Raw genomic sequence first — 26,963 nt, 5'->3', positions numbered from 1 at the left:
TCATGGCTAATCTGTACGCACAGATGGCTCTTCAAGCTCGTCCGCGAGAAACGATCGTTCTCCAATACCTGGTGCCGCCGCCGATTCTCCAGGTATGTAGCCCATACCATTCAGAACAAACTTGCGACAAACCAGTTGACAACTAGCGAAACACGGAACCACAAACGCAACTCCTAAACACTGAACGTATTGAACAGACGCAATGATATTAACAGGTAGCGCTTCTCATAGATCGCAAAAACTAACCTAAAGGATAGTATTATGGACAATTGCATCAATCTCTTCTATTATCATGAACACACTAAACTAAACAGCAAATAGTTTTAAGACAAGCACGGAGCCAATCTCACAAGTACTCCTATATATATTGATTTTGCTTCCTCGCAGACATAATCACTTCCTTCAACCAAAGGTTGAAGAAAGAACCAAAACACTAACCTAACAATCTACAATCCATCGGTGGTCCCTCAGCTTGAGGAGTCCTTCACAACCGAGCAGTCACTGTTTTGCTTTGCAGGATTATCTGCTTTGGCTGCAGAAACATTCTCCCAGTTCCCTGGCAAAGCAGCCGGACTCAGGTTGTCGCCTTGCTTCGGCTCATCAGCAGAGTCCATGGCAATGTAACTTCCTTTGACTGCACTCGAAATTTTGAAGCTCAGCAACTTTGTGCTAATTTCATCTATGCGCCGTCGCCCACTAGTTTGGCAGATTCCTGATGTTAAAGAGTCAGGAAACGTAGTAAGCAAAGCATATATAGCAGGCAAGGAACTAAAATTGTTCCTGGCAAAAAGAAACAGTGTAACAGTTAAAGAAATATGCTGACCTACTGACCCAGGAACCCTGTCATCTGGGCAAACTGCAGATTCTCCTGGAGATTTAGCTGCAGGCGTGCCAATTGAAATCTCATCTTCGTTCCACGTTTCCATATAAGTGTCTTTGGGCAAGCAAGATAGATCGTTGTTCTCCATTAATCCAGTATCAGACATGTCACTAATGCAAAGGCCCAGTTCCTCCATCTCAAAGTTAAGGTGCTCATTTGTCAATGCTGGTGTTTCTTCAGCTGGCTGCAGTGCCACTCCACTTTCTGATTCTCTAATCGGTGAGGGCTTGGGCATGCCACCTGATAGTATGGCTGGATCATCACTGTGCTCATAGTATTCCTCCTTATGACCCAGATTGGGCACATTGTTCTTCAGAGACCCAGAACCAAATAAGTAGCTTGCATCTTCATCATAACTACGGTCACGTTCCTCAAATTCGTCACACTCGAGCATAGGGCCAAATTGCTCATCTGGCAATGAAGATGTTTCTGCAGTTGGCAGCAGTGTCGTTCCACTTACTGATCCTCCAAACAGTGCACATTCAGACATGAGAGTGGTTTGATCGTCAATGTACTTACTGCATTCCTCTTTACGCTCATGTTGGAGCTTGGTGTTGATTTCTTCTGTACTCCTTTGAACGACAGCCTGACAAATGCCTGGTAGAAGTGTCACAGCGCAATACAATAAGTAAATTTTCTAGGTATTAAAATGCATCCAGGTTAAAAAAATACAATCAAGTCATCACAAATACTGACCTGATCCTAAAAGACTCTCAGCCTGACCAAACGTGGACTGTTCAGGAGATTTGGGTGCAGATAGGTTATCTGGGAGCTCCTTTCCCTGGATAGGATTGGTGTGAGAGTCTTCATGCAAATGGAATAGATTACTCTTCACCGATCCAACACCAAATATGCCAATCGTTTCTTCACTGCTAAAGTTGTGTTCCTTAAATTCATCGTCCTCCAGCTCGGAGCTAAGCTGCTTATCTGCTGAAGCCGATGTTTCCGCAGCTTGCAGCAGGGTTATTCTCTGTTCATCTGAATAAAACAAATATATTTTAATAAAGCTTCTATGGTTAAAGTGTACAAACAAGAATAATAAAACTGAGGTTTACCAGGTTCATCAGTATTTGATGTTTCATGAAGGGTGCGAGTGTCAGAAGAAGGAACAAGTTCCTGTTTCTCTTCCTCCTTGCAGATCACTTCAGTATTAATATCCCTACAGGTTGGCCTTCTCATTTTAATAAAAATGGCCAGATAATTCAGTGCAGCTGTACTTATTTTAATCTGGAGAATTACCTTTTCACAAGATTACAATCCTCTGATGAATCCAACCGGGCAGATGCAATACATTCTGTTTTGTGGCCGGGACTCAAGAATCCTAAAAGAATGTAACATAATTTAGTTCGTGTATTGCATAGAAAAATACTCCCTCCGTCCCAAAATATAAGAACGTTTTTGACACTATGCTAGTGTCAAAAACGTTCTTATATTTTGGGACGGAGGTAGTAGTAAACAGAGGAACAACAAGAATTTGATATTCTCCAACAGACACCTACTAGTACTCCCTCCCTGTCTATTTTTATTTCGCATATTAGGTCTGTCTTAAGTCAAACTTTGTGAAGTTTGAATTAATTTGTACTAAAAAGTATTAAGACCTATGATGCCAAATAAATACAATGTGTAAATATATTCCATGATAGATCTAATGATATTAATTTTGTATTTGGAATGTTGAATTTCTTTTTCTACAAATTTGGTCAAACGTCAGAAAGATCGCCTCATGACAAACCTACTATGCGAAGCAAAAAAGAAACAAAGGGAGTAGTAGGTAAAAATTCATACCTTGTTCATCGTCTCTCTCAGATGAAAACAAACCCTTAATTTCTTCAACTATACTTAAATCTACAGGAGACCCTTGATGTGAATCAGGTTCTGAAGAAACAATTTTTTCAGCATGACGAGTGTTGGAATCATCTTCATTCTCAGTACTTGGAAGCACAAGATCATCATGCACATCTGGTCCTTTAAATGACTCCTGCGAGAACAAGTGACGAAGCCCAATGGACGATCGTCTGTGATCTCGTGAACAGCTTTCAGTGTCATTCTTCATTGAGTACACTGCTTCCTCTGATAGAGGACCTTCATGTTTAAAATCTGGAATTGCTAAATCAAATGAAGGTGAAGGCTTCTCAATGGTAGCTGTCACTGCTCTTGGATCACTGTCCTTATAGCACATAGAAGCATCTTCGGGAGATTTTTGTTCAGCAGGGCCTTTAAAGAGCTCCATTTGCTGGTAATCATCCGTAGAACAATCCGTTGGTAAACTGGAATCCGACGGAATATTTGTACAAACACTGTTCACCACAGATTCAGTATCTAAATAATTATTACTGCCTTTGTCACAGCTAAGGCCAAATTCCGCAACTTCTGTGCGCGGCAGCTTAGTGTTAAGCTGCTCGTCTCGCATATTTGATGTTTCTTCAGCTCGAAGTGGTGGAACTCCACTGTTTATGTCTTTTGTGCCAGCTTCAATCATATCATTACCGGCTCCAAAAGGAACTTGGTATTCCTTGCGCTCGTCGCATTGCTGCTTTTTGAGACCCTGCTGCAAAGCCTCGGTATTGGACCAATCTATTTCATCCGGGAAATCAGTTGATTCAAACAGGCAAGGATTAGAACTCAGATGCACATCACTGTCATCGGTACAAGCAATTAGTGAGGAGCTCAATAAAGCATCACCAAGACCAGAAGCATGCTCAACTGCAGTAGGTGAAAAATAATTAGATTCTGCTCAAGTATAGGAGCATGCTATTTGTATGACCGACAGGAAGCTGCTTATCTAATGACGAAACAATTTGATACGAAACCTAGTTAACAAATTAAGACTCAAAGAATCAGTAAAATCAATAAGGTGATTACCAGGTCCGCTGACATTTATTTTTTGACACAAAGAATTAATGTCTGTAGGATGAACAGGCTTCTTATTTTCTTCATCATAGGCTACTTCCTCAGAATCAGCGTCCCTGGGATTGGAAATTCATAATTTGCATGTTAAAGCGGTCAAACAAAAACAATTATCATACATGCTTCTAGTGATTCTGAGATGAATTACACTTACTCCATGATACTTGCAGCCTCCAAATCTAGCTGACCAGTTGCCACCTGCTCTTGTTCATTACTAGCCTTCGTTAATCCTGAAAGAATACATTATCATTCACATCATGTATTTAGCATTCAGACAGCTGAATATCATAACGTGTATTTTTTTCCACGAGTTCATGGAAGAACAATGAAAGAACAAAGGAACTCTGTTATCATATACCTTCATCTTCATTATCTTGCTGAGAAGTAACCAGACAATCTTCACTTTTGGAAACTGTACTAAAATCTACAGTAGTATCATTGTCTAAACCAGGTTTTGACTCATTAACTCCGGTTTCAGCCTGAACACTTGCTGAAGAAAGGGCAACACATTCACTGGGTTCTTCTATGCTTTCCTGTGAGAAAAGGGCCGGCAAACTAAGTGATTGTTCAACACCTAATGAACCTCTCTCATTCTTCAACGAGTGCGGATCTGCTTCATCAGGAAATCCATATTCATCTTTACACTCTGGTGTAGCTGAACCTTGTGCTGTCTTCTCTAGGGTACCTGACAAATATTGATATATTCCTCTTAAATTAACACATAACACAACGGGGCAACCAAACTACTCATCCTTTAGAGATTTTATATAAGATCCTTACCTTCATGTACTTGTACATCATCCTGCAAGGAAAAGGGCTGCAGATCAAATGATGATTGTGCAATACTTGATGGATATCTTTCATTCTTCAATGAGTGTGGTCCTGCTTTATCAGGTGATACACATTCATGTTTACACTCTGGTGTAGCTGAATCTACTGCTATCTTCTCTACAGTGCCTGACAAATAATTATATATACATCTCAAATAAAATACAGCTCAATGTTGCAACTGAACAACTCATCCTTTAGAGAATACAGATAATACTTCCTCCGTCTAAATATAAGTCCTTTTAGAGGTTTCAATACAGACTACATACGGATGTATATAGACGCATTTTAGAATGTAGATTCACTCATTTTGCTCCGTGTGTAGTCCGCATTGGAATCTCTAAAAAGACTTATATTTAGGAACGGAAGGAGTGGATCCTTACCTTGTCCTTCCTCCTTTAAGATAAGGGACTGCGGACCAAATGCCGATTGCTCAATACTTGATCTCTGATTCATCAATGAGTGGGGTTCTGCTTCAGCAGGTAATCCAAATTCATGTTTACACTCTGGTAAATCTGAACCTAGTGTTGTCTTCTCCACGGTACCTGATAGATATTTATATATTCCTGTCAAATAATATATACCTCAATGGTGCAAACAAGCCACCCCTCCTTTAGACAACAGATCCTTACCTTCTTGTACTTGGAAATCATCTTGTTCGTGACTAACCTCCGATAATCCTGAAAGAATACATTATCATTCCCATCATGTATTTAGCCTTCAAACAGCTGAATATCATAACATGTATGTTTTCCACAAAATTATGAAAGAACAAAGGGACCCTGTTATCATATACCTTCATTTTCATTATCTTGCTGAGAAGTATCCAAACAATCTTCACTTTTGGAAACTGCACTAAAGTCCGCACTAGTATCATGGTCTGAACCAGGATTTGACTCACAAACTCCATTTTCAGCCTGAACTCTTGCTGAAGAAAGGACAACACATTCACTGCGTTCTTCTACACTTTCCTGCATGAAAAGGGTCGGCAGACTACATGGTGATTGTTCAACAATCAATGAACCTCTCTCGTTCTTCAATGAGTGTGGATCTGCTTCATCAGGAAATCCATATTCATCTTCACACTCTGGTGTAGTTGAACCTAGTGCTGTCTTCTCTAGGGTACCTGACAAATTTTGATATACTCCTCTCAAATTAACACATAACACAACGGGTCAACAAAACTACTAATCCTTTAGATATTATTATATAGAAGAGCCTTACCTTCCTGTACTTGTACATCCTCCTGCGAAGAAAGGGACTGCTGATCAAATAATGATTGTTCAATACTTGATGGATACCTCTCATTCTTCAATGAGTGTGGTCCTGCTTTATCAGGTGATACACATTCATGTTTACACTCTGGTGTAGCTGAACCTAATGCTGTCTTCCCTATGGTACCTGACAGATATTTATATATTCCTGTCAAATAATATATAACTCAATGGTGCAAACAAGCCACTCCTCCTTTAGACGATACTTACCTTCTTGCACTTGTAAATCATCTTGCTGAACCTGCTCCATAGGTAGTTTCTTGTCAGAACTGCCCACTTTAAGTCCTGCTTCCGTCAGTAGAGGCTCCATAGGTGTTGATGGATCAATCACAAACAAGTGATCACTGCTAGGCTCAAGAGTATCGGGACAAGGTGTGTTCTCCCTGTTTCTCAGCAAGGCAGCTGCAGATTGGTTCAGGTTATCCAATTGCTTCACGGTATGGTGGGGATCTATAGCAATGTGGTTTCCTTTGCCTATGCTCGCACTAATTTGACAAATCCCTGATGAAAAAATTGGATCAGGAAACACAATAGGGAAAGTAAATCTCATACAAAGGAACTAAACGAATTTATTTGACAAGACAAAAGAGGAACCATGCTGACCTACTGAACATTTAGGTGATTTAGGTGCAGGCATGTCCCCGGGTAGTTCCTGGTCATGGCAAGGATCCATTGAAGGGCCACAGGGGAGTTCCTGGACATGGCAAGGATCCATTGAAGGGTCCTCCATGCTGGACAGATTCTTGTTTCCCAAAGATCCAGTGTCAGAGACAATGCTACCATCTTTATCACAGCTAAGGCTTTGCACTGAACCCAAGACTTTGTCATCCAGAAAAACTGCAGATTCTTCAGGAGATTTAGGTGCAGGCATGTCATTTGGGAGCTCCTGGTCATGGCAAGGATCCATTGTAGGGTCCTTCAAGCTAGACAGATGATTGTTTCCCAAAAATTCAGTGAGAGAAACATTGCTGCTGTCTTTGTCACAGATAAGGGTTTGTTCTGTGTTGCCCTCCAGCTTGGTGTTAAGCTGCTCATCTGGAAATGGTGATGTTTCTTCAGCTCGGAGCACTGATATTCCACTTTCCGATCGTTCATCAAGTGCAGGTTCAGACATGTCACTTTCTAGGTTGCCTAAAGTAAGTTGACCTTCACTGTGTTGATTGCAGTCATCTCTATGATCCTTGACACAAACTACATCTGTATCCCTTCGCGAAACAGTTTGACAAATACCTGATGCAAAATGCAAGTCATGAGATGATATGGAGAGCAAATATTTTACTTCCCCCGGTTGACAAATAACTAGTAGTGTTGTCAGACAGCACCTTCATTCAAACTTTTCAGATTCTTGACTGCCAATATTCTTTTAAATATTTAGATTGGAAACTTGAAAATCATATGCTAAGATGTTTCTCATAACTCATAAGTATTTCAGAGTATTGTAATTTTGTTGGGTTTCATACATATACTATGGTAGAAACTAGTGGTCAATGTTAAATCTTGCAGACCATGTCAATACCCAAAATGCCACTTTTTTGCAAAATGATGGGAGTACTATCGAATCAAACAGACAGTGTCTCAGATTAATCTAAACAAGTTTTCAGAAATATTTACCTGACCCTAAAAAGCTTTGATCCTCACATGATGTAGATTGTTTTGGAGATTCATCTTCACCGCGGCTAAAGCTTTGTACTTCGAGATCATCACCCTCCAGCTTGCGCTTAAGCTGCTCATCTGACAATACTAATGTTTCTACATCTGGCTGCAGCATTTTTCCACTTTCTGGTACAGCAACCTGTGCAGCTTCAGACATGACACTTGCATGGATGTCTTCTGTGACTCTTGCATTGTGTAGATTGCATTCCTCTATATTATCCTGTTGAAGCCCTTCAGTATTAGAAGATGCTATGTGATTATCTAAAGCATCCACTGATTCTAGCGGTGAAGAATCCGAATTTACTTCATCAACAACAGTGGTGCTCTGTGAAATGCAAAATAGAGCTCCACTAACACCAGAAACGTGCTCGGCTGCAGTAGAAGATGCACAGGTCAGCCTAGAGATATCCATGATATTTCTGAATTATAAAAGATGAAAACAAGATTTTGTGCATAACACACACTAAAATCAAAAGAAATCAATTAGAAGATTACCAGGTTCATCCACATGTGATTTCTCATGGGGAGCATTAATGTCTGAAGGAATAAAGTCCGTTTTCTCTTCCTCGTTGCAGATCACGTCCTTTCTAGTAATATCCCTGTAAGTTGCATTTCCCAATTTTAGAAGAGTGGCCCATAGCGTTCATCATATCTGTAATTTTACTATTTTAGGTATCAAAAATATATTTACCTTACTGTATGATGCAAATCCTCTGACGAATCCAACTGAACAGATGCAACCCAATCTTTTCTGAGGGTGGACACTGAAAATCCTGAGAAACATATTGATTTCAGTTTTTATTTTGCACAGAATAACATTAAGAGATTTAAAAAAAAAGGAACAACACAGATCAGATATTCTACAATAGAAACCTGTGAAAGATTTCAAAAGATATACCTTCTTGTTCATTATTTTGCTGAGACGAAAACATTAAACCTCCACTTTCTTCGACTCTAATTGAATATTCATCAGAGCCTTGATATGAGTCAGGTTTTAATGAAACAACTGTTTCACCTTGACATTCAACCTTGTGAACATCTGATTCTTCCATGACATTTTTAAAAAATGGACTAGTGTTATGTGTATCAGGTTCTTCTATGTTTCCCTGTGAGAATAGGAACTGTAGCCCAGTGGGTGATTGTTCAAGAACTGGTGAGCACCTTGCAGCATCATTTTCTATTGAGTCCAGGGCTTCCTCAGATAAAGCACCTACATGTGTACAGTCCGGAATAGCTAAATCGGACGGAGGCTTCTCAGTGGTACCTGAAACATTATTTGAACAAATATGCATTACTCCAAAAGCAATAGTACAGAACAACATGATAAGAAAGCAAATTCAGAGTAACAATAACACAGTTACTGACCTACTACTGTGCTCTCAAGCTCGAACTCCAAAATGTTACTAACATCTTTACCATGGCTGATGCTGGATTCAACGACTGTGCCCTCCAGCTGAGTGTTAAGATGTGAGTCACGCAAATCAGATTTTTCAGCTGGGGAAGGCAGCACCCCACTTTCCAAGCTATTAGCACTACTGGCAACATCAATCATATCACTCGTGTGGCCACCATAAGCAATTTGGTCTTCCTTCTGCTCTTCAGCAGGCATGACTTCTTCCAAAGATGCGGTTCTACTCCTCTTTGCAGGTCTTCCCTTTGAAGCTGTTGGCTTTGACGGTAGCGGTGATATCACTAGCTTCGAAGATCTGTGTCTTGTTTGCCGCAGACTCGCGTCATTCTGAACAGAACGTTGGAGTTTTGTTTGTGCGCTTCTTGTGCGAACACTTGACTCTTCCCTCCTGACAATTTCACTGTGATCCTTGCTCTCCTTATCAACCGCATTAGGACCAGCCAGTTTACGCACTGATGTCCTCACAGGAACATCTGACTTCGACTCTTCTTGAGAACCCTTACTCTCTTTCTCAATCACATGTGGGACAATTTCTCTGTGATCCTTGCTCTCCTTATCAACCACGTTAAGACAAGCCAGTTTACGCACAGATGTGCTCACAGGAACTTCAGACTTTGATTCTTCTTGTAAACCCTTAATTTCTTTCTCAATCACATGTGGGGCAACAGATTTGTGTGTTGATTGCCTAGATGGTTCTTTCACTACTAGTTGTTTCTCCAAGTGTCCACCCTTAGCACATTTCATTTTAGTGTGATCACCATTCTCATTATTGAACTGTGCATCAGGATTCATTTCTGCAGGTACAGCCTTCCTGTCCTTCTCAAGCACAGCCGGAACAAATGATTTCCGTGTTAACCGTCTAACAGGTTGCTTGACTGTTTGTTGCTTCTCCAAGTCTTCACTCTTAGCACTTGAACACTTCTCGCGGATGGCTGCTTCACAGTGATCATTCTTCTTACTATTAAGAATAGCAAGAGCAGGTTTCCGCATTGACCTTCCAGCACGTGCTTCTGGAATCATGTCTGTAACGATGCTCTTTGTTCCTTTCACAGTCATAGCCGGGACAAGAGATTTCTTTGTTGGTCGCTTAACATGCACTTGAGGAATCATTTCTTTTGGGAGACCCTTGCACTCTTTCTCAAGTATAACTGTGGCAACAGATCGCCAGGTTGATCGCCCAACAGGTTTTGTCACTGTTTCTTTGATCTCCACAGGTTTTGTGAGACCCTTGGACTCTTTCTCGAGTATAACTGGGGCAACAGATCGCCGGGTTGATCGCCCAACAGGTTTTGTCACTGTTTCTTTCATCTCCACATCCCCATGCATGCCTTTGGTTTCATGCTCAAGAAACGATGGAACAACAGATTTCCGCATTGATCTTCTCACAGGCCCAGGTACCTCTACGTGCATGTCCATAGCAGAAGCCTTACCACTGCTATCAGAAAATGGGATTTCACCGCCATTTGTGGCTACTGTAGCCCTGCGATTCAACATTTTCCTCTTTTTGGACCCCACATGCCCATCTTGCTTAGCCACACCATCTTCTACGCCGTCTTTGGCGGCATTGAGCATGGTTGGGAGAGCTACCTTCAAGTCAGTACTGCCAATTGTCTGAATAGCTCTATTCCTCAAGACCCTTGTAACTGGAGAATCATTTGATACATCTGGAACCGTATGTTGCCCTTCATCCGAGTTGACATTCTTGGTTTTTCTCCTCTTCTTCGCAACGACAATGGGTGACGTCGCAGCAGCTGGTACTGAGCTTGATCTTGTAGTCCTACCAGATATTTCCACCTCAGCAACCTTCTCCACATCAGTTTCGCCTTCCGGCACCTTTGACCTACTTCTCTTATTTTCAGAAACAGTAGGCAACAGTGGGCCGGCCACCACCAATCCAGATCTTAGAGTTCTACCAACATGTTGAATTTCAGTAGGTTGCTCCTTGACACGATCTTGTTCCTTCAGATCTCCCGCCTTCTTCCTCCCTCTTTTGTTGTGAACAACAGGAGACGGTGCGGCAGCAGGCTCAGACTGAACAGCACTAGACCTTGTGCTTCTACGAGAAACACCAACTTGCACACTGACATCTAGATTGTCAGCGTCATTCTCGCTGGCCTTCCGCTTCAGCTGATGCTTCCTACCAACTGCTTCTCCAGAGTCCAGCTCTTGTTGCTCAGCTTTGGCAGAGGTTTTCCGGCCTACAGCTCCAGCTACCCTCTCAACCACATCACCTGCACCCAAATTCGCCGCATTCCTCCTGTGTCGCCTCGTCACAGCATCTGCACCTACCTGTCCAGTATCAGTTTCGTCAGCAGAATCACCACCAACTTGGGAACGCGTTCTCCGACGCTCCCCTCCACTTTCTTGGGCGCGAGAGAGAGCCTCCGCGGCCCTTGGCCTACCCCTCGTCCTGGCAACAACAGGCGACAACAAGAGGCGTCTGCCACCCACCTCCGCCTCCTCCTCTTCCTCCAACACAAACGTCACCTTCTTAGCCGCATCCGAATCCCCGCCGCTAGCGCCGCCGAACGATCGCTTCAAACACCCCTTCCCCACAACGACGCCGACCGCATCCTCCTCCGCACCGCCAGGAATCTGCAAAGCGTTCAAACAAACACAAGGGTCAGTCCCCTCCATTTCCACAGCCGCTCGTGTCGCGTGAAGCATGGCGAGGAACCGAGGGGAAAAGGCGAGGGTTCGAGAAGAGCGAGTGGGAAACCCAGAGTCCATACCGAGAGCGTGGCGGCGAGGCGGGCGGCCAGGTCGGCGTTGGATCCGTTGGCCTTGAGGCCGTGCTCCTTGCAGAGCGCCTGCAGTTCCCGCCGCTTCATCGCCGCGAAATCCATATTGGCCGCGCGCACGAATCCAAACCCCACCCCGCGGGTCACCACGATCCGGCGAGAGCACCGGCCATCTCCGCGGATCCCTCTCGCTGCTTTCGAACTTCCGGAGGGGGCGGGGGGAGGGCGAAGGCGAAAGGAGATTATGAGCGCCTCTCGCGGATTTTAGTTTGGGATTTCAATCGATCGAATCCCGTGCGTCGGGGGATTTCGGGTTCGTAGCGGCCGGGGAATGCGGGGCTAGTGGGTGGGGTACTGACGTGTGGGTCCCGGAAGGGCGGTGGCGGTGGGAACGGTGTGGCAGTGACAGAGAGCCAGAGGCTTGCTGCGGAAGGAGGCGTGGGCTTCGAAATTTGGGGCTTCCCGCCCAGTAAAAGACGCGAAACCGGCGCATGCCCGCCAGTGCGGTTATACGGTGACGCGGTGCCAGGTATTCGGCTGATGGGTAAGGTAGGGGAAGAGGAGCGATTATAGGCTACTCATAATCGGAAGTATTATATTAGTAGTATTGTATACTAGTATCATGCACATGATATTAGGAGGTGTTTGTTTCCGAGTTTTTTGCCCGTCATCTGTTACCACCGTAAAGGAAAAACGGTCCCTGTGTTTGGTAACTCCACATCGTAAACAGGTCCGGTCCAGTTATGTATCGATACCGCCCACCCCCACCGGTATTGATCCCATGCCCTCCTCCTCCTCCTTCCGTCAGAGGCTCAAAGCCCCCTCCTCCCCGCACAACCCTTCTCCTTGTCCGCCGCCGCCTCCCCGCACAACCCTTCTCCTCGTCCGCCGCCGCCTCCCCGAGCACATTCGAGTCCTGCATCGGCGCCACCACGATCCCCTTCGAGCCCACCCCCCCCCCTCCCCCGTCGCCGGCGTGAAATCGGAGCAACCGGCAGCTCTTGTGACCGGGAATTGCCAGCTGCGCTTGAGATCAGAGGCGGCCGACAGCACACATGCTCAGGGATGGCCGGTGGCGCACAAGATCCAGGCAGCCGTCGATGCACAAGATCCAGACGGCCGGCGGCGCTTGATCCGAGCGGCCGGCGGCGCTTGATTTCGGGGTCGGCCGGTTGCGCTTGATCCGAGCGGCCGGCGGCGCTTCACATCTTGGGCCGTTGGAGCCAAGCAAGATTACACAATTTACGCTGAGCATGCTGGCCGGCGAGCACCAGGGACGGTAATCAATTCCTTTGCATGTACGTGAACCAAACAAACTTGGAAAAAACTCATTACGCCTCCTTAAACGGTGTGATTTGATTACGTTGACGTTACCGTTACCATTTCTGTAGCCAAACACCTCCTTAGTGTATAATACTATCTTCATAGTGCATGGTATAATAGATGATCGTATATATTACTTTCTCCTTTTTAAATATTTGTCTTTCTAAAGATTTCAACAAGTGACTACATACGAAACAAAATGAGTGAATCTACACTTTAAAATATGTCTATATACATCTGTATGTGGTAGTCCATTTGAAATCTTTAAAAAGACAAATATTTAGAAACGGAGGGAGTATCATGCATGACACAAAGTACCATAGCATTTAACATGATACGTTATCTACCTATGTTACTCTAGCCCCCCTCTCTTCTTTAATTCCCTGCCACATCAGAATGTTTGTTATTCTCAAATGCATGATACCGCTAAGATACCACCACTATGGTCAGCCTTAGTTGGGTCGCTGTGGCAGTGATGAACGTATGGACTTTTTCTTGGAGGGAGGTATAATGGTGTGGACTGTGTGTACGTGGCACCGGGTTTCGGGTGAGGCAAACCGCTTCGCGCACCTTCGTCCCACCGAGGAGAGGGCTTCAACTGACTGACGGGTTGGGGCACTCGTGCGTAAGGGACGCCTTTGTTTGCAAGTTTTTTATGGTAGCTTACCAAACCAGGTGCTTGGTCATATGGGACGTCTTTGTCATACTCCCTGTGTTTGTAAATATAGGTCGTCTAAGGGTTTCACGTACAAATCGATTCACGTTACGATTTTTTGGAGTTTCCTGAAATACCCTTCCACTCACCAGCGCCTCACCCACTTGTTGTCCTCCCTGGTCACCCACCTCCCTCCCAGATCCCCTCCCCGTCGTAGTCGTGCCGATGCCTCTCCTCCCCATGCCTGATGTCTCCCTCTGGATCTTCATCCCTGCAAGTACCCAGGATCATGGAGATCGAGCACAGGCGAGGCTAGGAGCAAGGAGACCGTGAAATGTTATACCGAACACCGGTGACAGTAAGGTTTAGCAGGGTAACATGGATCGTATCCTTGGGGATAAATGAGTTGTAGTCATTAAACTCCCAAAGCTCTTGTCTTATTTCATTTTCTTAATTATCGAGGCAACCCCGCGCGACGGATAGGGTCTGCGGTAGGACAACTAATTCTTGATGCATGACTCGTGTCGGTCAATATGTTATTTGGACACATCTCCCACTTTGATCCGTAACAAACACATCACGATGGGTGACTTCTAGCGCACAAATTAATATCCTATTTGATCCCAGCGCAAATACAAGGTTATAAGCATAAGACCTCATACACATACCTCTTTTTATTATAAGTGTTTGAATCACTTTTGCTCATCGGTCAAAAGCTGAATTTGATACTTTGACAAAAGCTTGCTAGAGACCATCGCTTCAAGGGAATTTTCCTCTAGTGGGTTTGATAATCCTGGGTCACCTCTGGAGAAATAGGTGTGGGATACTCCTTTCTATTCTAATACCGGATCAATAAAAGGAGGTATCAGTAATGCATTAAGCAAGATGACATAATGTAGATAGAATAAACCAAACAATATGATTAAACGCCGTTGTTTTACCCTTAGTAGCAACAATGCAATACGTGTCTCGCTACCCCTGTTGTCACTGCGTGAGAACACCGTAAGATTGAACCCACTACAAAGCACCTCTCCTGTTGAAGATAAATCAATCTAGTTGGCAAAACCAAACGGATAGATCGGAGAGAAATATAAAGCTATAATAATCATGCATAATAAAGTTTAGAAAAGACTCAATTACTTTCAATGAATAATCTGATCATAAACCTACAATTCATCGAATCCCAACAAGCACACCACAAAAGAAGACTACATCGAATAGAACTTCGAGGAGAACATTGTATTGAAGATCGAAGAGAGAGAAGAGGACATCTAGCTAATCACCATGGACCCATAGACCGGTGCTGAACTACTCACACATCATCGGAGGAGCAGCAAGGTTGATGTAGAAGCCCTCCGTGATCGAGTCCGCCTCCGCATAGTATTGAAAAAGGCCTCCAGATGGGATCGCGAAAGAACAGAAGCTTGCGGCGGCGAAAGAATTGTTTCGGGTGGCACTCTGGGGGTTTTCCCAATATTTGAGAATTTACAGAAGTGGAATTAGGCCAAACGGAGCCACGTGAGGCCCATAAGGCGTTAGGACGCTGTCACAACCCTAGAATAATGCTTGTAATTAGTTGCATCAGTGAGCATCATGCATCATGTTAAATTCAAGAAATTTGAATTAAGGAATATTTGGAAGCCTCAAAATTTTTAATAAAGGGAAAAGCACCCTAAAAATTGCAGTCAATGATTCCATAAATTCCTTCATTGATGTTTGATAATTTTGGCAAGGGTTTTGATCCAAACCAGAAATAGTGAACATTTGTAAGGAACTATTTGGGCTTTGAATTTAAATCAGTATTCTATTTGAGTTTGTATTTATGTTTGTAATAATTAGGATATAAATTCAGAATGCCCTAAAATAATTTATGTGCATTTGTCTAGGTCCATTGTGGCGACATAAACATTTCAGAGAAGTTTGGCACTGGTTTTGAATCTTGTTTGAAATTAAAATAGTGGCGAAGTAATAAATAAAAACAGAAAACAAAACAAAAAGTAGGAAAAGAGAAAGAAAGTACCTCGCAGCCCACTTACCTGGCCGGCCCAGCCCACCTGCCAGTCACCCCTAACCTCCTGTCGGTCGAATGTGAGGTCACGTGCCCGGCGCGCGGCCACACGCCGGCCACCTCCACCCTGCTTTCGTGCTAACGGCCTGGACATCTAATATGTCCATTTTGCATCATGTTTTCCTACTGTTATATATAATGTTTTTGGTCATTATTTCACTTTATGATGCAATTCTAATGCCTTTTCTCTCTTAATTTGCAAGATTTGCATGGAGAGGGAAATTACCGGCAGCTAGAATTTTGGACCTAAAAGAGCTACACCGGAGATAGCTATTATACGGAACTCCAAATGACCTGAAACTTTTAAGAGGATTTTTATTGGATATATAAAAAATACTGGAGCAAAGAAATACCATAGGGGGCACCTACTGCTCATAAGGCAACAGGGCGCGGCCACCCCCTGGGTGCGCCCTGATGCCTTGTGGGGCTCACAACTGGCCTCCAATGCCCATCTTCTGCTATATGAAGGGTTTTGCCCTAGAAAATATAAGAGGAAGACTTTCGGTACGAAATGCCGCTGTCTCAAAGCAGAACCTAGGCAGGAGCACTTTTGCTCTTCGGCGGAGCGATTCCGTCGGGGAAACTTCCCTCCGGGAGGAGGAAATCGAATCCATCGACATCTGTCGTGGAATTGTCACGGCAGATGTCCTCGAGCTAGGACTTAGTCGTGGAGCCATCGCAACTAGGAAGCTTGAAGGGGTTAAGCGGGACAAGGAACACGAGGGTTTATACTGGTTCGGCCCCTTACGGTGAAGGTAAAAGCCTACGTCCAGTTTGAGGTGGTATTGATTTGGGTTTCGATGACCAGGGAGCTAAACCGCTATGCCTGGCTCTCGATGAGATTGTTCTTGTCCCTAAACCGCTGCCGGGTCGTCCCTTTATATAGGGAGGCTGACGCCCAGCAGCTCTCAGAGTCCCGGCCGGCTCATAAGAGTGTCCGGCTCGGACTCTCAGCTATCCTTGCCTTGCACTACAAGTTCTACTATGATAATGATTGTAACTACGGGCCTTAAGCCATATCCGGGTCTTAAGCCCATCTTTGGCCCACCGTTTTCAAGCTTGGCGTCGGGCTTCTGGCAATGACCATATGAGTAACCCGGCCCCTCCTGGCGGGTGACTCTAAGGTCTATATCCTCAACATTAGGCCCTAGATTGATTTGAGCCGGCTCATGTCAATCTTCCATTCCTTCGACAGAAAACCTCCGGCTTATAATTGTGTGAAGGCCATAATCCGGCGTGACGTCATCTTCTGGACTCCGGATAATCCGCCGTGACGTCATCCTCCATTAAGTCCGTTTTTTACTCCGCCAGATCCGCAACGGATCTTTACCTTTACTGTCATCCCAAAAATCGAGGCGTTTCGTGGGGAGATAACCACGCCGTGGTCTCCTTGATTCTCGCACCCACTTATGAGCTCGCCTTATAAATAGGCCGGCCCGACGGGCCTTCAGCCACTTCTCTCTCCTTCGTCTTCTTCCTCGCGCCACTGCTCCCCTGCCCGAGCTCTGCTACTGCCGCCGCCGCGGGTCTTCTCGTCGTCATCAACTCAGGCCGCTGCATCACCCTGATTTGACCAGAGAAACGCGACGACCTCCGCGACTCACCAGCCACCGTAAGTCCTGCTTGCCCTGTAGAACAGATCTGCCGTAGGGTTCATCCGTGTTCTTCGTGTTCTTCGCTGTCACCTACGAGCCCCGGTAGTTTTTATTTTTACTGCCCTTTTTGATCTTAGCCCTGTGTAGAACTACTGCGGTAGCTGTTTTAGCACCCATTTCTCATGCAAGTAGACCTCCTTTTACTGCATAAGGCCTTGTTCAATGCTCAAGAAGTCCCCTGCGTCTGTTTTTAGGTCTAGAAACCTTTCTTTTGCCCGACCATTTTGATCCAAAATATTTACCGCAATGTGTGAAATCTGTTTTCACCACACTTAGTAAAAAAACTGCACTAATGGAGTCATGGCGGGTTACATTTCCGGTTTAAAGAAACCACGCGTCGTAGAATCTTCCGACTCAAAGGAGACCATGCGCCATAGAATTTTTTCCGGCTCATCTGTGATAAGGCCGTAGACAATCGAATTACTCTCAATACCTCGGGCGGCTTAATAATCTGGTGCACTTAGGTATATGTCATTAGTCCCCTCCGTAAGCCGCCACTTAATACTGAATTACAACTTTCCTCCGGCTTATACTTAAACCGGACGTTTCCTTTTATCATAGGCTGCCGACTTTCACCATGCCTCCCAAAGCTCCTAAAGCCTCTATCACTTGCAATTGGATGAGGTCCAATGTCACCAACGAGACGCTAGCAGAGTTTGCCAAGTCAGGCCACCTGCCAAAGAAGGATGTCATGTCCTACCGTGCCCCTGACCCGTCAGAAGAGAGACCACAGCCAAAGGACGGAGAGGTGGTCATTTTTGCGGATCACATGAGCCGGGGGTTCGCACCGCCCGGCTCAAAGTTTTTCAGAGACGTTCTGAATTTCTTCGATCTGCGGCCTCAGGACATAGGACCCAACTCAGTGTCCAATATCTGCAACTTCCAAGTGTTCTGCGAGGTTTACCTTGGAGAAGAACCCAGTCTGCTGCTCTTCAGAGAGCTTTTCTATTTAAACCGCCAGAACGAGTGCGCCAACGGGCCAAGTTTGGAGCTAGGCGGCATCTCCATCCAGCGGCGCAGGGACTGCCTTTTCCCTTACGCAGAGCCGCCGAGCCACCCCAAAGACTGGAATCTGACGTGGTTTTACTGCCAAGACACGTTGCCGGCTGATGAGAGTCCGTTGCCCGGCTTTCGCCCCTCGCGTCTGGAGCCGACTCACCCACTGTCAGACAAGCTGACTCAAGCAGAGCGCCAACCTCTGCTCCCCACCATCAACAAGATCAAGGCTCTTCCGGGCAACGGTCTCAACGGAATTGATCTGGTCCGGGTCTGGATCTCCTGGCGGGTGATCCCATTGAGCCGCCGCCCCGGCTTAATGTGCGAGTACACGGGCCGAAAGGATGACCCTCAGAGACACAGCCGCAACGATCTTCCTGAAGATGTTGCAGAGGAGATGACCAAGGCTCTTTTAAACGAGAGCCTGGCAGACTGCGGAAGGACCGGGTTAGCCCCCTTCTGCAAGACCAACCCAGCCCCAGCGGTAAGCCACCAATCTGAACATCTTATCTTCTTCTGTATATAACTTTCATCTGAATCGTTTTAAGAAATCATCATTGTATTTTTCAGGCTGACGACAAGTTCTGGCGGGTCAAATATGACCATCAGGCGGCCAAGAAGGCCAGAAAGGCGAAGAAAGCCGCCAAGAAAGCCGCTCCCCGTAAGAAGGGAAGTAGGCCAACTGCTTCGGAGCTGATGCAACTAAGCGACAGCTCCGAGTCAGAGGTAACCCCTGAACCTGTAAGCTCTTTGTTATGTTTCATTGTTTATTTCTGTCCGCCTTACCAACACTTGTTCATCAACAGGATGACACCGGAGCCAGTAACCCGGTGGTTGAAGAGGTAATGTCACTTTCCTCCGACTCGGAGCCCTTGCCAAGGCTGAAAGTCCGAAGGGTAACCCGGAAAGTAAATTTTCACATCCTTTAGCTTATCAAGATCCTCAATTTATTTTGAAGCGACAGGTTCATGAGAGTCGGCGTCACACCCGGACCAACAAGGACACCGACCTCTCCTCCGGGTTACTTGACGCATTGAGGAAGCGCCGAACTGAGGTTATTTCCCACTTGTACCCTTTTCATCCGTTGCCGGGTGTTATACGTCAGCCACTCAATTCTTCTGACTCAAATTATCAGGAGACCTCCCCCTCTTCGGGCGACTCTATGCAGTCGAGTCTTCCGGCTTTCAAGACCGCGCTCGGGTAATGATAACCATCTCATGTTATACTTGTCTTTACTTACCCTTTTGTGCTTAATGTTTCTGTCCTTTCAGTGCCCAAGCCAAGCTCACCAAGAGGGCAAAGAAGGCCAAGCCAGTCGAAGAGCCGGAGTTGCCTGAGCCGGAGGCAGCAGATCAAGAACCGCCAGCTGCCTCCGCTCCCGAAGCCGCCGCTCCAACCAACAAGGCAGCTGCAGAAGCTTCTGCTAACCCGAAGGCCTCCGGCTCGTCTCAACCAGCAAATGATCCGGACGTGGTAATCACCCGGACGGAATTTGTTGAGCCGGGGAGACCTACCGCACTGGCCAAGTGCTCCGCCAAGGGGGAGTTGCTACAGCCCCGCCGGGTGAACCTGGACCTCTCCGACTACGCCAACCTGAGCATTGGAGAGCTCGCCTCTGGCTACATCAGCCAAGTGCACAAGAGCCGGGACGCAGAGGTTGCCATGGTGAACCAGATCCAGCAGAAATCTGATCTATCATTCTGCTGTCCTCCTACTTACTGCATAGTTACCTTTACCATGCTAGCCCCCAAGTCGACGACTTATGATTGAATATATTGTAGACTTAGGTTCCGGCTTACTCAATTGAACCGGCAGTTTGTAGATAGAAACGCTCAATATGCATTAGCCCCCAAGTGCCAAGTGTCTTTGCTTGGAAAACGCTTGGGACTTTACATTTGTATAGTAACTGTTCACGCCATAACCCGGAAATTTATGCAGGCTGCTGGCAAGAAGCTGGAAGCTGACCTTGCTGATCTCAAGAACCGGCTGAAGACGCAAGAGATGGAGACCCGGAAGGCAAATGCCAAATTTGTGTCCAGCATCGCCGCGCAAGAGAAGCTGAAGACCGAATTTGATGCTGAACGAAAAGCATGGGCCGAAGAGAAGGCCGCGCTGGTGAACCGGGCCGAGCAGGCGGAGAAGGCCCTGTCAGAGAAGACGGCCGAACTCTCTGGCTTAAAGCGCCAAGTGTCTCAGATGGTCGCTGCAATCTTCGGTAAGTCATCCGCCGGCTTTCATCCAGTTTAAAATTTTGATGCCTCATAACTCACCCTTGTCGGCGGCTTATCCTGTTCTGTGAAACAGGTCCCAGAAGTGCCAACCTCAACCAGAGTGTGGTAACCAAGCTAAAGGCCGTGTACACCCTGGTGGAGCAACTCTACACCGGGTCACAGCGTGCCTTGGCTGTGGTGGCCCTATCCAACGAGGTGCCGACTCACCTGGCGAAGGTTCTTCGCCGGCTCGCCGTTCTGCCTCAACGTATCCAAGAGCTGCGACGGGCCTCTGCAAGAGCCGGAGCGATCGCCGCGCTAAGCCGGGCCAAGGCTTTCCTCCCCGAGTTAGACCCGGCGGACATCGCCCTCGGCTACCCAAGTCTGAAGAAGACGGCACGGCCTTCGACCAAAGAGACTTTGCCGCCTGCGTGAAGGTCGTGCGCCCGGTGGCCACCCTTATCGGGAACGACACAGATCTGACCAAGTACCAGCCGGGTTACAATGCGGAGAATCAGAGGATCCCGACCCCTCGCTATGAAGCCCTGAGTTTAATTCCGCCGGCTCGTCAGCACACCTTCGCCCCGGAGATTGACCCGGCCGGGTTAATTGACGAAGAAGCCCAATTCGAAGCTCTGAGCGGCATCGACTGGAAGTCGTCGACTTTCCAGACCCTGGGAACAGCCGGAGGAGAAGAAAGAGACGAGCCGGAGACTTCAACCCAGCAAGCGTCGTAATTCTGCTGGCGGTTTACCAAACAATGCCTCACCCTTTTGGACTCAACGAGTCTTGTAATAGAGTAGGACCAACACTTTATCTTCGCCGTGCCATCGTGCACGCCTTGAATGCTTGAAACTTTATTGAAGTTATCTCCTTTATATTTCTCCGGGTCATTCATTCTCCTTAGTCTCAAATAATTGCCTTTAACTATCCTGCACAGAAAGACGAATCACAAGTCTCCAGGCGGCTTACCGCCATGAGAATCATATGTTTTAGATATATAACCCGGAATATGAATCAAAAAAGACTGGTTCTCAGGTATTTCCTTAATACAGCCGTAATAACACAATTAGCGGTCTGCAAGCATACTTCCGGTTTAGATAACCCGGATAATAAGGTTGATACCTTAATTCCGATTTACTTGTCTTAATGACACCCATTGTATTCAACTATCATTGTAACTCAAAGTTAAGCCGGCAAAGTGAGACCCGACTGTACGCACTTTGAAATGATCAGAAGAAACTTGCTATAAAGCAGAAGAACTTAGGGGCTTCCGGTTCGAATACGACCAGAGACCCGGCCCAAAGGGGTTATGCTAGGATTCGAATGCGATCATATAGCTCCCTAGTGGGTGTGGTGATGCCAATCAAGAGGGTACCGACAGCTATGTCCTCTTTGGTTCGAATACGACCCATGTTTGAACAGGAAGCCCCCAAGTGATTCTAAGAATTGTTTAACGACGCTGATTCGAATACGATCCACGTCGGTTCTCAAAGGGGTTAAACTAAGATTCAAATATGATCAAAGAAAACTCCTCAATGAGCTCGGCACTTTGCCAATCAAATGGGTATTGACAGCTATGTTCTCTTTGGTTCGAATACGACCCATGTTTGAACAGGAAGCCCCCAAGTGACCTTATTGCTTACAGCTAGATTCGAACACGATCATAAGCTGGATCCTCCTTCAAGTTATCATGTAATCTTGTAATAAAAAACAACACGTGCATATTTGGAGGAGGAAAAAGGACAGAGGTCCTGCTTTATTGCTTATCATAATATATACATGGCTGAGAGAAATATGTACATTATGAGAGCCGGTGGCTCAAGTGTAGTAAGGCCGAAGCTGAGCTATGTTCCACGGCCGACGGGTCTCTTCCTCCGACTTACGTGAATCTTTGCGCTCCCGAATGTCAATGAGGTAATATGACCCGTTGTGCAAGTTCTTGTTGACCACAAAGGGCCCTTCCCAAGGCGGGGACAGCTTGTGTGTATCTGTTTGATCCTGGATGAGCCGGAGCACGAGATCGCCTTCCTGGAAGACCCGGGATTTAACCCGGCGGCTATGATAACGACGCAGGTCTTGTTGGTAAATTGCTGAACGGGCTGCTGCCACATCACGCTGTTCGTCCAACAAGTCAAGAGCATCTTGGCGCGCCTGTTCATTATCCGTCTCAACATAAGCCGCCACTCGAGGTGAGTCATGACGGATGTCACTGGGGAGGACTGCTTCTGCCCCATAAACCATGAAGAAAGGCGTAAAACCTGTAGACCTGTTAGGAGTAGTGTTGATGCTCCATAACACGGAGGGCAACTCCTCCACCCAACAACCCGGCGTCCGTTGCAAAGGGACCAAAAGCCGGGGCTTGATGCCCTTCAGAATCTCCTGATTAGCTCTCTCAGCTTGACCATTGGATTGAGGATGAGCCACTGAGGAAACATCAAGTCGGATATGCTCTCGTTGACAAAACTCTTCCATGGCGCCTTTGGAGAGATTGGTGCCATTGTCAGTGATAATGCTGTGCGGAAAACCAAAGCGAAAGATCACCTTTTTCATAAACTGCACCGCCGTGGCTGCATCGCACTTGCTAACTGGCTCCGCTTCAACCCACTTGGTAAACTTGTCAACTGCCACCAAAAGGTGGGTCTTCTTATCCTTGGACCTTTTGAAAGGCCCAACCATATCAAGCCCCCAGACCGCAAAGGGCCAAGTAATTGGGATCATCCTCAGCTCTTGAGCCGGTACATGAGCCCGTCGCGAGAACCTTTGGCAGCCATCACACTTACTGACCAAGTCCTCTGCATCAGCATGAGCCGTCAGCCAATAAAAACCATGACGAAAAGCCTTGGCCACAAGAGACTTTGAGCCGGCGTGATGGCCACAATCCCCTTCATGAATCTCACGCAAGATCTCTTGACCTTACTCAGGGGAAACACAAAGCTGAAATGCTCCCGAAACACTGCGGTGATGCAACTCGCCATTGATAACAATCATTGACTTAACTCGCCGGGTTATTTGCCTGGCCAAAGTTTCATCCTCAGGCAACTCGCCCCGGGTCATGTAAGCCAGATAGGGCATTGTCCAGTCCGGTATGATATGGAGAGCCGCCACCAGTCGTGCCTCCGGGTCAGGGATAGCCAAGTCTTCCTCTGTAGGCAACTTAACAGAAGGGTTATACAGGACATCCAGGAAAGTATTAGGCGGCACCGGTTTTCGCTGAGAGCCCAGCCGGCTTAAAGCATCAGCCGCCTCGTTCTTCCTGCGATCGATGTGTTCCACTTGGTAACCCTGAAAGTGCCCAGCAATGGCATCAACTTCGCGGCGATAAGCCGCCATGAGAGGGTCCTTGGAATCCCACTTTCCTGATACTTGTTGAGCCACCAAGTCTGAGTCGCCGAAGCACCTTACCCGGCTTAAGCTCATCTCTTTAGCCATCCGAAGACCATGGAGCAAGGCCTCGTACTCAGCCGCGTTGTTAGTGCAAGGAAACAGCAACTGTAGCACATAATGGAACTTGTCACCTTTAGGGGAAGCCAACACGACTCCAGCCCCCGAGCCCTCCAACTGCCTGGACCCATCAAAGTGAATAGTCCAATATGTGTTATCCGGCTTCTGCTCGGGCACTTGTGACTCTGTCCAGTCATTGATGAAATCCACCAAGGCCTGAGATTTAACAGCAGTGCGTGGCACGTACTTGAGACCATGAGGTCCAAGCTCTATGGCCCACTTAGCCACTCTCCCTGTGGCCTATCTGTTTTGGATGATATCACCAAGAGGGGCAGAACTGACCACAGTGATGGGATGACCCTGAAAATAATGCTTAAGTTTTCGGCTCGCCATGAACACACCATAAACAAGCTTCTGCCAATGCGGATACCGCTGCTTGGACTCAATGAGCACTTCGCTGACATAATAAACCGGCCGCTGAACCGGATGCTCCTTACCCTCCTCCTTGCGCTCCACCACCATGGCCACACTGACGGCTCGTGTGTTCGCCGCCACATATAATAATAAGGGCTCCTTATCAACCGGAGCAGCAAGGACTGGAGGCTCTGCCAGCTGCTTCTTCAAATCCTCAAAGGTGGTATTAGCTGCATCATTCCAGACAAAGTTATCAGTTTTCTTCATCAACTGATATAATGGCATGGCCTTCTCACCCAAACGGCTTATAAACCGGCTTAAAGCAGCAATGCGACCCGCCAAGCGCTGAACATCATTTATACACGCCGGCTTAGCTAGGGAGGTGATGGCTTTGATCTTCTCCAGGTTAGCTTCAATGCCTCTGTCAGAAACCAAGAAACCCAAAAGTTTGCCTGCAGGAACACCAAAAACACACTTGGCCGGGTTAAGCATCATCTTGTAGACCCGGAGATTATCAAAGGTTTCCCTTAAATCATCTATCAGGGTTTCCTCTTTTATGGACTTAACCACAATATCGTCCACATAAGCGTGAACATTGCGCCCAATCTGTTTATGAAGACAGTTCTGTACACAACGCTGGTAAGTCGCCTGTGCACACTTGAGTCCAAAGGGCATAGACACATAGCAGAAGGCTCCAAAGGGAGTGATGAACGCCGTCTTCTCCTGGTCCTTAACTGCCATTTTAATCTGATGATATTCGGAATAAGCATCCAAGAAACTTAAGCGCGCACAATCTGCCGTAGCATCAATAATTTGATCAATACGGGGGAGGGCAAAACGATCAGCCGGACACGCCTTGTTTAAGTCCGTATAATCCACACACATCCGCCAAGTGCCGTTCTTCTTGAGCACGAGCACCGGGTTAGCTAACCACTCTGGGTGAAAGACTTCAACAATAAACCCGGCCGCCAAGAGCCGGGCCACCTCCTCACCAATAGCTTTCCGCCTCTCCTCATTGAACCGCCGAAGGAACTGCCTGACCGGCTTAAATTTTGGATCAACATTGAGAGTGTGCTCAGCGAGTTCTCTAGGTACACCTGGCATGTCAGAAGGTTTCCATGCGAAGATGTCCCTATTCTCACGGATGAACTCGATGAGCGCGCTTTCCTATTTTGGATCCAGGTTGGCACTGATGCTAAACTGCTGAGATGAATCTCCTGGAACGAAATCAACAAGTTTAGTCTCATCGGCCGACTTAAATTTCGTTGCCGGCTCATGCTCCGTAGTCGGCTTTTTCAGAGAGGTCATATCTGTTGGGTCAACGTTGTCTTTGTAAAACTTCAACTCCTCTGCTGCACAAACAGATTCTGCATAAGCTGCATCGCCTTCCTCACATTCCAAGGCCACCTTCCGGCTGCCGTGAACCGTAATGGTCCCATTATGACCCGGCATCTTGAGCTGTAAATATACGTAACACGGTCGTGCCATGAACTTGGCGTAAGCCGGCCGCCCAAATATGGCATGGTACGGACTTCTTATCTTGACTACCTCAAAGGTCAATTTTTCCACCCTGTAGTTGTTCTCATCTCCGAAGGCCACGTCCAACTCGATCTTGCCGACTGGATAAGCCGACTTACCAGGTACCACACCATGGAAGATAGTGTTTGACTAGCTGAGGTTCTTATCAACCAACCCCATACGGCGAAAAGTCTCATAATAGAGGATGTTGATGCTGCTGCCTCCATCCATGAGCACCTTAGTGAACTTATATCCTCCCACCTGAGGAGCCACCACTAAGGCCAAGTGACCCGGATTGTCCACTCGGGGAGGGTGATCCTCTCTACTCCACACTATAGGCTGCTCAGACCACTGCAAGTAGCGTGGAACCGCCGGCTCAACAGCGTTCACGGCCCTCTTATGAAGCTTCTGGTCTCGCTTACACAGACTGGTGGTAAATACATGGTACTGTCCACCGCTAAGCTGCTTTGGATTGGTCTGATAACCCCCCTGCTGCTGTTGATGACCCTGGCCAGACTGCTGATTAAAGCCCCCTTGACCGTTCGAAGGATTGGAATTTGAGCCGCCGCCCGGGCCATGAAAACCGCCGGCACCTGAGCCGCCGCCCGGGCCATTGTAATTCTTAAAGGCCTTCATGATTGCGCAATCCTTCCATAGATGAGTCGCTGGCTTCTCTCTAGAGCCATGCCTTGGACAAGGCTCATTCAACAGCTGCTCCAGCGTCGGGCCTGACCCGCCGCCTCGGGGAGGGGGCCTCCCCTTGCGTCGCTGGTTATTACCTTGTGAGCTGGCGTTGGCTACAAACTCTAGGCTGCCATCGGCCTTGCGCTTGCTTCCTCCTTGGTTCCCCGGGTTATGCTGAGGACCCTTGCCATTGCCGTTCTTCTTTCCCTTCCCTGTCCTTTCATCATCTAAAGCGGGGTCCTTGGTACCATCAGAATCGGCGTACTTGACAAGAGCCGCCATCAGTGTACCCATATCATTGC

General features: G+C 46.7%; 1 protein-coding gene across 3 annotated transcripts; it reads right to left on the bottom strand.

Moving 5' to 3' along the window:
- Window positions 1–208: 208 nt before the first annotated feature.
- LOC123120090 (uncharacterized) lies at window positions 209–12,001 on the bottom strand. Of its 3 annotated transcripts, XM_044540101.1 has the most exons (23): window positions 11,686–12,000; window positions 8,908–11,548; window positions 8,441–8,806; window positions 8,234–8,315; window positions 8,038–8,141; window positions 7,501–7,914; window positions 6,493–7,119; window positions 6,100–6,390; window positions 5,840–6,016; window positions 5,412–5,741; window positions 5,248–5,295; window positions 4,999–5,160; window positions 4,568–4,744; window positions 4,146–4,472; window positions 3,942–4,017; window positions 3,743–3,846; window positions 2,666–3,583; window positions 2,120–2,201; window positions 1,936–2,039; window positions 1,577–1,858; window positions 1,400–1,477; window positions 824–1,309; window positions 209–712 (listed from the first exon to the last, which is right to left on the bottom strand). In XM_044540101.1, the coding sequence occupies exons 1-23, from the start codon at window positions 11,797–11,799 to the stop codon at window positions 468–470; spliced, it is 8,235 nt and encodes a 2,744-aa protein (XP_044396036.1). In that variant the 5' UTR covers window positions 11,800–12,000; the 3' UTR covers window positions 209–467. The 3 variants fall into 3 exon arrangements, with proteins under 3 accessions (XP_044396036.1, XP_044396035.1, XP_044396034.1); XM_044540100.1 differs by having other exon boundaries at window positions 824–1,477; window positions 4,568–4,669; window positions 11,686–12,001; XM_044540099.1 differs by having other exon boundaries at window positions 824–1,477.
- Window positions 12,002–26,963: the final 14,962 nt, after the last annotated feature.

This window comes from Triticum aestivum, chromosome 5D, assembly GCF_018294505.1.
Source record: "Triticum aestivum cultivar Chinese Spring chromosome 5D, IWGSC CS RefSeq v2.1, whole genome shotgun sequence".
Taxonomy (NCBI): Eukaryota; Viridiplantae; Streptophyta; class Magnoliopsida; order Poales; family Poaceae; genus Triticum; species Triticum aestivum.
This window is presented reverse-complemented; position numbering and strand designations above follow the sequence as displayed.